Source organism: Meleagris gallopavo, chromosome Z (assembly GCF_000146605.3).
Source record: "Meleagris gallopavo isolate NT-WF06-2002-E0010 breed Aviagen turkey brand Nicholas breeding stock chromosome Z, Turkey_5.1, whole genome shotgun sequence".
Lineage (NCBI taxonomy): Eukaryota > Metazoa > Chordata > Aves > Galliformes > Phasianidae > Meleagris > Meleagris gallopavo.
Window position 1 is genome coordinate 36897155 of NC_015041.2, and position 13478 is coordinate 36910632.

Here is a 13478-nt window from a genome sequence, read left to right on the forward strand (position 1 = left end):
TGCTGGCACAGGCTTCCCTGTGAGAGGGAAGTGGATGCCCCGTCCCTGGAAGTGTTGAAGGCCAGATTAGGTGGGGCCCTGGGCAACCTGGTCTAGTATTAAGTGGGAGGTTGGTGGCCCTGCCTATGGCAGGGGGGGTTGGAGATTCATGACTGTTGAGGTCCCTTCCAACCTGTGCCATTCTGTGATTCTGTGACTCTGTGATCCTATCAGGACAGAATGCAGTGGTGCATCTCCTTTTTGTTAATGAATGCCTTCTAGTTTGCTCAGTGACTCATGTTTTTTGAAAGGAAACTCCTATCTGACAGGTAAAATAAAGTAAAGTAAAGTAAAGTAAAGTAAAGTAAATAAAATAAAATAAAATAAAAGTAGATTACATTTTAGGTACAGGAACAAGGCTAATGAGGATCCCAGAATCACTCTCTTCTGTACACGAGGATGAAGCAAAAAATTAAAACTGATGGATACAAGATCCATTGAAGAGTACACTGGAAATAAACATAAAGGCCAGGACTCAGGGATTGGTCAAGGTGACAGTCTGATGTACAGAAAGAATAATAGGTTTGTCTGGCAAGAAAACAAGGGAAACTATGCATGGAGGCATGAAGCGCATAACGTTTTAATGAGAACATCACTGAGTGCACTTGATAACACTCTGTATGGCTCACCCTCATCATATCCAAATAATGTCATGAAAGTAGCATGGCTTTAAAAGGAAAATACGTTTTTTATGCAATAATATCTCAAAAGTTTTCCTGTGAAACAGATGCAAAATATTTTGAAATACCTAAGACTCATAACCTTTAGTAGTGTTACACTAACCCACTGTCATATAACCAAGTTAAAGAAAGCCCGTTCATAACTTTTATCATGTGGCCTTAAAAAGAGTTCATTATTATATCATACTTGTATTACAAAGTGTGGAGGAACTTAATGCACAGATCAGGATTTCATTGACTTAGGCACTGTACAAGAGTAGGTCTAATGCCAGCCTTGTTTAAATGTGATTTACAGTACCGTATTTTCAAACAGTCTGATTTGGGAGATCTAGTGCAAATTATTCCTTCACTGAGCAAAATACTGAGGTTGTAGGCAATCTCAGAAAAGTCTAAACTAATGGAAGTGTTTTATCTTAGCAACTTGAGACATTTGTATTTAAGGAATGTATTCACTGATTGATTGATTTCTCATTTTGTTTATTTTGAATATTTTGGTGACCTTATTGAGTCTAGGTGAACTGAAGATTGGGATCTGTATGAAAAATCATACACTTGTCCTGCAACTTTAATGATAGAGATTTCTAAAAAAATTACCCACTTCTTTTGTGTAAAATTGCAGCAATATCACTGGTTGATATCTCTGAGCCACTCAGCATAAGGAAGGTAATCTTTGAAACCCTAGTATTGCTACACACCTCCCACTTCTCTGTGAACCTAAGTTTAAAATTCCATTTGTGCACTGATTTTTAATTATGTAGCATTACAGCATTGTAGCACTGCAGCAAGCAGAGGACTTTATTTAACCAAGGAGGAAGTTGAGCATGTAGGAGGAAGGAACCAACTCTGTGCTGCATATTTACAACAAAGAGTAGCATCATCTTATCTGGAGGGGGAAAGTTTTCCAGAATGCTGTCATGGGGTATATGTGATGGAAAAGCAAGGTGTAGCAGGATACTTCCTTCCCACTCATATCTTCTCCCTTGACCACGTATGACCAGCATTTGGTGAGGGATGTGAAGAGTACACTGTACAATCTATAATGTGGTGTGAAAGTCCAGATGGCCCTTACCTGAGATGCAGCAGCACTGACACAGAGTCCAAAAGCCTTTCAGGAGTGACTCTGATCTTCCTTTGTGTTCTAAGATCCTCTAGTAATGAACCAGTTTAACAAGCTTTATGTCAGAGAGCTAAATTAAATTCATGGATCTAAGCCTTTTGCACATGTAAATAGAAGTCCAAGACCTAATAACTCTAGAAGTTTGAGGTTTTAATCACTGCTTGAGTTATAAATTGACTCTTGTGCAGTATTTCAAGCATGTCTTGAGGAATAATTCACGATATGAATTAGGTAAGATCAGTATAGAATTTTCAAATTCCATAAGAAGTATTTTTTCGCAATAGCAGTTATTGGTAATTTTAGTGACCAGATTGTGTACTGTTTGATCATATTACATATTGTGTAATGGAGTGGTGCCATAGTACCAGTAAGGGGTTAAAAACTAGAATTCATGGAAAGAAAACAATAAAGAATCAAAAGGCATCAGCAAGACTGCAAAAGAGAAGGAAAATGGCAAAGCCTGTGCCATTAGTTTGTTTATTGGCACCTAGCTGGGCAGCAACATAGTTTTTCTTCTCTCAGATCCTCGCTGATGTAGATGACTAGCTGCATAGTCTACCTTGTTTATAGCATCCATGTAGACATTCTCAGTGTGGGCACTGAAAACAGATTAGGATTGTGATGGAGGTAATGTTTACTTGCTCTTTAGACATGCAGAGATCTGCACAGAAAAAATAAGAACTTGCTAATTCTCAGAAATGTTAAGGTTAATTTTTCTTCCTTTGAATTCATGAAGCCAAGATCTGCCTTCTTCATACTCCCCACTCTCTTCATGTCGTACTTGGCAGATTTGATCTGACATGTCTTGCGTAGCTCCATGTACATAGTCTGTGTACAAGCCTTATTCTATGGGAAAGACATGGGAACTCAGTAGATTTGCCCATATTTTTAGGATTCGAGAATCTAAAGATTCTGCCCATTTAATTACCTCATATACTGTGACAGCTTTCTAAACTTGGTGTTTGTAGGCCATACAACAAATTAACCAACCAGGGAAAGAAAATAGTTTCATCAACACTAAAAAACCTGACAATCTGAGACATTTCAACTAAGAATGATGGTGTTCCCATGTGGTGTGCATTATGGAAATACTTTTGTGACTCACAAGGGAGAAGTAAAGCTACAAACCAAGTTCTGTTTCTCCCTTTCCTCTCCCATCACCTCTCATGATACAATTTGACATGACCAATAGAGAGACATTACATTATATTAACCTGCAGTAAAATTGAAAAAAAATATGGAAAAGGGCTTTGATCTTGAGAAATAGTTTTCAGACTATTTCAGGTGTAGAGATTTCATAGTGAGCATAAACTGACTTTCAGCATCTGCACTAATGTACTTGCTACTTATTGATGTTGACTGTGCACTGATATTGATAGTTAGCATCTCTTCACAACACAAACTTTGGCTATAGTAGAGACTTGTAGAGTCATCTTCCATTGCACATTAAGATTGGTTTTAAAATGCCTTTGTCCCTGCTATCCCAGACTCCATGGGATTAATTGAAAAAGTGAAATTTTATATTTATAATTGTTTGCTTTGCAAATCAGAAAGATCATAGCTGTTGTTCATTAATATTGCACTAAAAATTGTTTCACTGTTGCCTTGGACACATTGTATGATCACCTCAGAGCCTGTGGGGATTTTAATGTGCTGTTTCAGCTGATTGTCTCCTGGTACTTGATATCTCTCTTCATCCAGAGGTCTGAGCAGCAGACACTCAGGTGCTCAAATGGGAATAGTACTAGGGCACAAGTGTTACAGCAACCACATTTTTAGAGCAAAACACAGGACTTCCTATGAGCTCAATATTCTGAGTTTTCAGTCATGCATGACATCAGAGTGATCAGTAACAGTATGCTGTTGCATAACTTGATTTGGCAAGGTGAAAGAATACAAGTTTGTTCTGGAAAAAATGGACCATCTGCTTCCATGGGCCATATCTCTCTGCTTTTTCTCCAGAGTCCCATATTCTCATCTTCAGAAGTGAATCCAGATGTCCACTGAACCAGTTACCTCTCCTGTTAATTTAACACAGAATTCCTCCTTTTGTTTTTACTTAAATTATAATTTATTGTTTATGTCTAGAAATTATTCTTATCTGAAAGTAAAAGAAATATACTCTAAAGGAATATAATTTTTTTTTGCATTCATAGACCCTTTATCCTGAAGCACTCAAGAGCTGTAATCTACTATGTCTGAGTGCTGCAGATTTCCAGAGGGTTAATTTTCTTTCTGTCCCTTTTACTTGAAAATTTTCTTTTAATCAGAAATATGAATCATGTCACCCTCTTCAGCATTGTCTGATCTTACCACAAGGGTACTTCATATTACTTTCTTGGAAGGTTAAGTTCTCCATAATGATTTAACTACTACACATTGTTAATTATGCATTATGGTTGACTGACCCATTATGATACTGTGGTGTGTAAAACACAGTGAAAGACATTGTACATCTTTTCAACTTAGAATTTTAAAAGGACTTTGGAAGATGCTGCATTATAAGACACAATGGATCATTCACAGACAATTTCATATGGTTAATTTCCATCATTCCACCCTTTTGGCACAATTATTTTTAGCACTCCTTAAGCTTTGCTGAGACATTTGATTAAAAACCTCATTTTGAAAATGTAGGGACACAACAACAGCTTTTCAAAAGGCCATTCTTCAGGATTGTGTGAGTAACAGGTGCCTGTGAAAGGTTAAGAAATGCTAAGTATGTAGTAACATTTCCTTCAAGTACTCTGTTAGCTTCCAGCACTCCACTGCTCAGGCATTTTCTGGGCCAGAGATGTTATCATCATGTTAGATAGCCCTAGTCAGATTTTATCCTCCAAGAGGATGCTTAATCACTTTTTGATCCCAGCTAAAACTTGGGTGCTTGCAGCATCTTGTGGCAGTGAATTCCATAAGCAACTGTTTGTTACATGACTGAGTGCTTGTTTTTGTCTGTTACAAACCCTGCAATCTACAAATTTAATTTCTTGTTTTGTGGTTCTTATGTTACACAAGGCTGCTAGCAGTTTTTCCTTCTCCATCTTCTCCATGCTACTTACGGTTTCACTGAGACTAATGAGTAAAATTTTATCTCCAGTGGGACAAAGCTGACACACAATATTGAACTCAAGTTTCACATCTGGAAAGAATGTACATTGTAATAAATGTTATTCTGGACATTGTTTTGGTTTTCTGTATCAATACCAGTGGAAGAATTAAGAACTTTAGACATGAGCCCCTCTTGAATAAAAATGAGGTAAAACAGTGTTAAAAGTGGAAGTGAAAACATATTCAGCTGTTGGCATATAATCTTCATAAGTTATTTCATAATTCATAACCTTGTGAGCTGGAGTGGTATGGCTTGTAATCCAGACTGAGATCATGAAAATAATATACTGCTTTTCTGGAAGTGGCTATGGCAGGACAGATGATAGTTTAAGAGGAGACATTGACTTTGTCTGCAAGGCCATGGCATACAAGAAATGAAAATATCAATTATTGATTTTTTCTTTTCTGTGAGAAATGTTTTCCTGGATTTTATTAGGAGGAAAGAGCAGAAGTTCACCAAGAGATGAAAGAGTTTTGATTTTAACAGCAAGACATGCTAATCTTTGCAGAGAACATATAACTGCAGTTATATCACCCTGATACAGGGAAACAATTCAGAAGACCAAAACACAAAATGTGAAAATTACCTTGAAATGCTGTGTAACCCCAAGTTTCTAGGATGCTTTATTAGATCAAGTAAATGATGCAGTGCGGTTCCAGTTTGACAAATTAAGATCAAGCTGTATTAAGGACACTAGGAATGTACTTGTCACATGTAGTTATTTTAAGCAAATGCTGGGCGGTGTTGTCGCTTTCATGACTACCATCCTGATTTGCGAAAGGTTTGCCCTCTGCTTGTAACCAGTGGGACACTGTAGAGATGCATGCAGCAGTCAGGTTGAACAGTGTATTGGGCAGGATCACGGTTGAAACTCAAGGGTTAGGCATTCAGCTTCATAAGACTGAGTGAGTAAACAGATTACTGTTTCTACTGTTGCTAGAAGAAATAGCACTGGTTTTCAGAGAATTGTCAGACAAGCCACTGTCACACACTACTGCAGTGTCACACTCCCTCAGAGAGTGGTCAGACACTGGAATGGCCTGCTCAGGGAGGTGGTGGAGTCACCATTCCTGGCAGTGTTCAAGAGGCATCTGGATGAGGAGCTACAAGATATGGTTAGTGCTTGTGATAGCAATGGTAATGGGAGGACGGTTGGACTAGATGATCTTGTAGGTCCTTTCCAATCTTGTGATTCTATGATTCTATGATTCTATGATTCTATGATTCTATGATAGAGAATCATGGGAATCTGCAAATGTTGAACATAAATAAGGAAGCCTGGTTTCCAAATCTATGCAATTGATTGCTGTATTTTTTACTGCATGAACTCAGAATAATCAACTACTTGAAGCTGGAAATTGAAAAAAAGGGGAAAAGAATTATATACAAGGCTTCATTTTCTTGTTCTTGGTAAAAGAATGAATCCATTTCTCTACAAATGTCAGGCAAGAGGTCTTTGTGTTCCCACAGTCACTGGGCAGTGACAGTGAAAACAGTGATTCGAGCTGCATGTTCACAGATATATTTTCACATGACATACACAAATTGCAGTGATTGATTACCTTGATCTTGATGATAGTCAGATAAGGGCTCATGTTTGTAGTAGTAATACTTATGTGCCTTAATGTTTCCATTGAATTTTATGTTGAAAATCAATGGTTACATTAAATGGATGGATGGAGAGATGGATGGATGTGTATAGACTTGGGCAACAAAAATCACCTTCCACAAGATTACATACTATAGGGAGGTTTCCTTCTTAAAACAGAGGCTCCTGCATCATAAACACTTCACAAAACCTTTGCAAAGCAAGATATGGAACTTATGAAGCCAGAAAGCGAGCAAACTTCAGCTAACTCTAGCTTTAGGTCTCCTGCTTCAAGGCTAAGACATGGTGATCCTTGAAGCTTGATGTTTGCAAATAAGCAAAAATTATGTTCAAGGTATGTTCATTTGGCATCTTTCAAAGTGGTAAGTTCATTAAAAAGAAATGAGAGCTGAAAGTGGTGTCAAGTGTGATAACATTGTTTTGTTGAAAGTAAAGCATCTCATGCATTGAACAACGTGGCAGTTTCTCCTTAGAGATCATAGCTCACTGAGATAGCATAGCAGTCTCTTCCCTGTGGATAGTCCGCATATTGCAGAAGTTAATTCAGTGGGCTTTCTGGTTTAGATTCCAGCCCAATATTGCTAGAAAACTTAATAGAAGGCTATAGCAGGGGCTTGCATGCATAAACTGATGTTTCCAAGTACGTACTTATGTCACAGGAAGGATCCATTCAATTTTAAATAAAAATGAGCAAAAAATACAACTTCCTTCAGGTGAGCATCTAGAAAGCTTACCCTTAGCATCCAGAAAATTGTCATTTCTGCAACATTTTTGTAGCTACAGAAAACATTTTAAAGTGATAGCATGTTAAGTTAAAAGTGTAATATATTTAAACCCATAATAGCTAGGTTGAATATACCATAGCTAGATTGAATATAAAGGTGTTGTTCACCTCCAGTGGTAGTCTGCTTAGCACATGGCTGTTTATGTATCAAGCAGCACTGCAATTACAGTGTGAACATCAGGAGTGAATGCTGTAAGATACTTGCATTTTTTATTAAAATATACACAGAAAGCATCTAGTCAGAACCATTAAGCTTAGTCAGTATACTCATGCTTACTTTCATTGATTCTCCTTGGGAAATACCCCATAACTGTGCTGAGAGTTTGGCAACAAGAGCCAAAAGGCACTCTGCCTCTTTTCACTGCTATTAATGACCCAGCTGTAGGTGCAGGTAGGTACTAAAAGCAGCTCACAGTTGACTGGCAAATTGTTTCAGGCAGCCTGAGAACTGTGATGTCAAGCCCTAGGCTACAGTTCAAGAAGGTTCTGAAGCACATGCTTCATTTTGAGCACGTACCTAACACAACCAAGTAATAGTTGGCTCAGTAACCACTGACCACTAATAGAGAAAGAAATGTGCATTTAGAAATAGTGCCTTTGATCATACTCTGATCTATGTTTTTGATGGCACTGAGCTGAAATCTTCATTAAAGCTGAAGATGTTCTTGGACCAGAGATAGAAGATGCTTGGAATGCCGCAAGTGTTGCTCAGTGTTGCAAGGTTTGCTCTCTTTGTTGCACTGAAATCTGGACAAAAAAAAAAGGACCCCATATAATAGTAGTGTTGGTACTCTTGCAAAGGAGTTAAATATTATTGTCACAAAGACTCTGAGGCTTGGGAGGTAACTTTGCTTAATATGATAGATGTTGGCCATGATAAAGTTGGAGACATCTCTGAACTTTTTATTCCTAAAACAGTGTTCTTCCCAGTTAAGTCTTCTGCTTTCAGGAACAGAAATGGACACAACTCCAGGATGTGGGAAGACACCAAAGAACCTTATGGTTTGTGCTTAACTGTAAATTGAATTCCTGGTGAGAACGAGTACTGATGAGCTGGTCTTACTAGATCTACCAAGAAAGATGCCTAGGTCTCTTATGTTACAGATTAGCTTATTGCAGAACCATAATTTGGTGGTCATTTTTCATCATCACTCCAGAGATATTCAGGTAACTGAATGACTCTGGGAACTAGGCTCAGAGCTCTACCACAAGTACGTTGTTGTTCAGTAGCAAGAAATGATGGAAAAGTTTTGGAGAGTGGTATTTTTAATTGCTCTTTAAAAAGTCTCTTAATGTAGGATGTGACAAATAAGAAAAAATAGAGAGACTTAGTTTATTGTTTATAGCTTTCATTAATTTTTAAGGAATGAGTCAAAGAAATTGCTGAAAACAACCAATCACAGAGGCTATATGATGAACAGACCTAAGAGCCATTTTAATATTTAATGAGACCAAAAGCCTCTCATCACTAACCATCTTTTAATGGCACTTGCCCTTTGGCTGGGTGTATGTGACTGCATGTTTCAAAGGGACTAACTTTTCTGACTTGCTAATGAAATGTCTCTCAAGGCAGTAGTAAAAGGTGGTGATTTGAGCTGTTTGGTTACCATGTCAGTTTAGTTTATGATAAGCTGGAAAACTGGAGCTTTCTTCATGCATCGTTTTGAACTCTCCACATCTTTGAGTAACTTGGTCAAAGATTATTAAAAATACTTATGACCAGCATCTTAAGGAATTCTGCCAGGGATTGTACACAAAGACTAATCAGTCTGATTGAAAAAAAGCATTTAAAAGCATATATCCATTCTCTATAAATGGACTGCTCACTTGTATGTTTTTAAGTTACTCCAGAAGCTGCAGGTGTAGGGTCCATTTTGAATAGCTCTATAATGTGTAGACAGCAGCTTGTGCTGAGTCAGAAGATCCACAACATTGTCAGAAATTGAAATCGGGAAACTGCCTTTTGTTTAACATCTGGAAAAAAAAGTACTCCTCTTCATGTGACTTCTCAGGTAAAGGGAAAAGTGCCTAATAATACACTAGGCATGAAAGTCTGTGAATGTTATGGCATGACTTTCTGTTTTTACAGCTTCAGTAGCAAGCATGGACTTGCGGCAATGTATGCAACAGAGCTGAGTTCTAGAAGCCATAGCTGTGTTTTTGTTATACTGTAGTAACACTGAATCATTGATGTTCTGAGTGATTTAGAAATAATATGAACCCTGCCTGAACTTCTATTGAGTCTTCTTTCCTTTTGCTGTTTTAACATAAGAACAGGAGAATGTTATTTACAACAGCATATGAAAAAATCTCACAAGGAAAAATGATGCATTGAATTCACAGAACCTTGAAAGTGCAAATATGATTTCACAAGGTAAATACGTTTTCACATAGGAAAATTAATCAAAATTTTGATGTCCTTGAAAAATTTTTCCTGTTTTCTTACTTCCTTGGAAATATTCACAACTGTCTTGGTGTAAAAGTTATCAGAATGTTTATATATCTACATCACAGTAGCACTATTTTAGAAGTACTTGAGTAGATTTATCTAATGATGTGGTCCTGTCAGAATGGGAAATATTTGGAACAACAGATTCTTTATAAACTGGAAATAAGGATTGTATTTGTTGATTTAAATTAAGGTTAGGTGATGAGATTTTATGGAAGCATTTTTGAAAAACAAAGAAGTGTTTTAAGTGATCTTCAGAAAGACAATAATTCAGTACAAAGTTCCTTGGGAATTCAGCATAACTTGATTTGGGACAAGATTCCATGTCTTACAAGATGAGAATATATCCAAAGGACTGAAAATTCTGTAAAGCTATGTGATACTGGGTAGTTAATGGGGAAAAAGTAATTAGATGTATTGATTAACTTGGAAATTACCAACAGGCAATTTTTTTTCAATCCAAATTACGAGATTAAACCATGTAAATTTTGATCCTACTACATAATTCAGTCAGTTTATTGTGGATTTCAGTTGGTATCAGTGATTTTGTAGGAGAATCATCAGGGTAGATTTCATTCCATGGGTTATTTATAGTTTCCTGAGTCTTAAAATGGAGAGTAAATCTCACCTAATTTAAAGCGAATAAGTAGGCTAAATTAATTAATTTATAGTTCCTTGGTCAGGAACTGCCAAGTAAATGTTTGTACTTCAAGATGAGTTTGTACTTCAGAAACAGAATCTTTGGAGATTCTGCTGAAAAACCTACCACAGCAGTGACTGTCATTTGAGGAGAGGAGTTTGGATCACAACTTCCCATTTCTTAAAATCTCTTTGAAGCAAATGGCAAAAGACAGGAAAAGTACAAATAATGTATGTACCCAGTTTAATATCTTAATACTCTCCCTTGATTGGATCTGGAGGAATTATTTCTGACTTTTTCCTTTTTTCCCCCCCAGGTTGGGGGTCACACCATGCTCCCCATTCGCTGGATGCCTCCAGAAAGTATTATGTACAGGAAGTTCACCACTGAAAGTGATGTCTGGAGCCTGGGAGTTGTATTATGGGAAATCTTTACTTATGGCAAACAGCCATGGTACCAGCTCTCAAACAATGAGGTTTGTGCAATACATTCCAAACTGCTTGTGAGGAGGCTTGCTTTTTAATTGATTATATGATTTTTATAGAGGAGAGACAACAGTGAATTTATCTAGTAAAGGCAAAAAGTTTAATATAAATTATTTATTATATTTTCATAAATATCGTGGTTTAATTTCTTCCTTTTCAGCCTTTACTTCCCAAGATGGATGGAATTTGTTCAAGCAGAAGTAGATTGGAACGTAGTTTCCTCTTTTGTATAAGATAGTTTAGTTTTGAGAAGGACCACGAGGTAATGAAAAGGAGCTTAGTTAATTCCTGTACTGCCTTTGGCTGATTTCAGCTAAATATCACACATGCGATCGCAAAAGTGGTTGTTGAAAAGCATTATTAAATAGATTTAAGGAATCAGGAGCTCTCTTAATGTACTGGGAATAAAAAGTAATGCTTTTTCAGAAATTAGCCACAGCAACATTCAAAAGGTATAAGGAGGGACAAAGGGGTGCTGATGTTTTCTGTGAGCAAAGTGAAAAATTATCCTCTGAGATTAAGTGTGGTAGAGAGATGAGTAGCAAGACAAGATATGGGACTGCTTCCTGACCACCATTTCCTTAGAACTAAAAGGGAGGGACATGCATGACTCTGTTATTGCTCTTTGGTGACATACATTTACAGTGATTTTCAGGATCACATCCCGTTCCCCATCCATCTACCTAGAAATATAGTCCTTTGCAGAGTTGGCTGCCACCAGTGTGGCTGATGAGGTCATCAGCAGCTAATTCTTCTGGGGATGAGACCTATAAAGTTGTCACAGCTATGCTGATTCTTTCCTTCTGATTTCTTGTAGGTGATTGAGTGCATCACTCAGGGCCGAGTCCTTCAGCGACCTCGCACGTGCCCCAAGGAAGTGTATGACTTGATGCTGGGATGTTGGCAACGGGAACCTCACATGAGGCTCAACATCAAAGAAATCCATTCCCTCCTTCAGAACTTGGCCAAGGCATCTCCAGTCTACCTGGATATTTTAGGCTAAAGTCTCATAGTATTTCTTCTTATGGGCTGTGTGAATTAATGTGTTCTACTGCCGCTGAACTCCATTAAAATGTGTTCTTAACTTTGACAGTATTAATGACAAAGTTGTGGAGAAGCTTTTAAAGGGCAAGCAATGTACACTTCTCCATCTGTAGACACAGTATTGACTTTTTAGACATTACTGAGACGTATCTTTTCTCTCTCTCCCTCTTTCAGTTTCTATCATCTTTTTCTTCTTTCCTGTCTTTCTAATCAATTTGGCTTCTGCATTATTGTAACTCTGCATAGACAAAGGCCTTAAAAACCTGATCTGTTATATCAGCAGACTCTCCAGTTTGCCCATCACAACTAACAATGCCTTGTTGTATTCATGCCTTTGATGTGGATGAAAAAAAGGGAAAATATATTTGACTCGCACTTTGTGATGTCTGCTGTAAAGATACTGAGAGTTTCTATGGATTCACCTCAATTATTTTGCTTCAGCATGTGGGTGGAAAAAGAAGACTGGTATTCTTTACATGAAGAGTATTCCTTGCAGAGAAAAAGCCAGATGGAAACAAGACAGTGTTGTGTGATCCACTATCTGGAGAAACTGTGGGATCAGATGGCATCAAACCCCACTGAAAACATTGAAATGATTTGATGGAAGGCAAGAGGAGGTTTAGCACTTTCCCTGGAGAGTCTTTCTGAGGAGTAAGGGGATTCGATGAGGTACTTTGCCAGTACCTTTCATTGCCAGATACAAGTTTATGTTAAAAGGGAAAACGATGCTGCCAGCACTGCACGTAATTATCTTGCAACGTGATAAGTGAACACATGCCCTTACTTCATCTTCTGGTAGGATATTGTCACGCCACTGGTACATAAATGTTCTCCAGCAAGTCTTTTTTAATAAAGGCTAAAGTTAGGCTTATTAATGTACAGTAGTAATTTCAGGATCGCACAACGAAACTAAGAATTTTGATAAGACAGGACAAGCTATGGATGCTGGGGCAGATGTATCTTACACTCTGCTTGTCCAGAAGCATATTCTTTTTCTTTAAACCGTGCGAGAAAAACTGTGCATGGTCTCTGTCAATTAATGCCCTTTGTGCAGAAACTGTCACTCATCTTGTAAAACACCTTAGTAGGCATAGCAAACTCATAATGGTATAACATATTTCATTGAAAGGGGATAATCAAAGACATTAGCTATGTTAAAATGCCTTTACAATGTTACAGATACAATAGACTGATACTACATGAATAATCTAAAGCATGGACATCACTGGTTATATTTGAGCCATGGCAGGGGATAAAGTGAGATACCTGGGGAAAACAAATTACTCTGAGGTTATGGCTCACTTCTCAGAGTGCAAAGACCTTGAGCTTAGCACCATGTTCGTATTGGTATTAGTGCTGTCATTACCAACATCCAGTCTTTCTTAAATAATTTTTTTTTTTTTGTTGGATGGGCACTATGTGTGTACTTTTTGCATGGCCACTGTGTTGATGACAAGTGCATGGGCATATCTGTTATTTTTCAAACCGGAAGTTGAAGATTTCAAATTTAGATTTAGGATTA

The 13478-nt window shown here is 37.6% G+C and overlaps 1 protein-coding gene across 3 annotated transcripts in view; it reads left to right on the top strand.

The window, feature by feature from the left end:
• NTRK2 (neurotrophic receptor tyrosine kinase 2) overlaps positions 1-13478 on the top strand; it is a 197697-nt gene that overhangs the window by 181110 nt on the left and 3109 nt on the right. For all 3 annotated transcript variants that reach the window (XM_019610543.2, XM_019610542.2, XM_019610540.2), the window contains 2 exons: positions 10744-10902; positions 11730-12625. In XM_019610543.2, the coding sequence (XP_019466088.1) occupies positions 10744-10902; positions 11730-11915 (345 nt within the window). In that variant the 3' untranslated portion in view covers positions 11916-12625. The remainder of the gene's footprint in view (positions 1-10743; positions 10903-11729; positions 12626-13478) is intronic.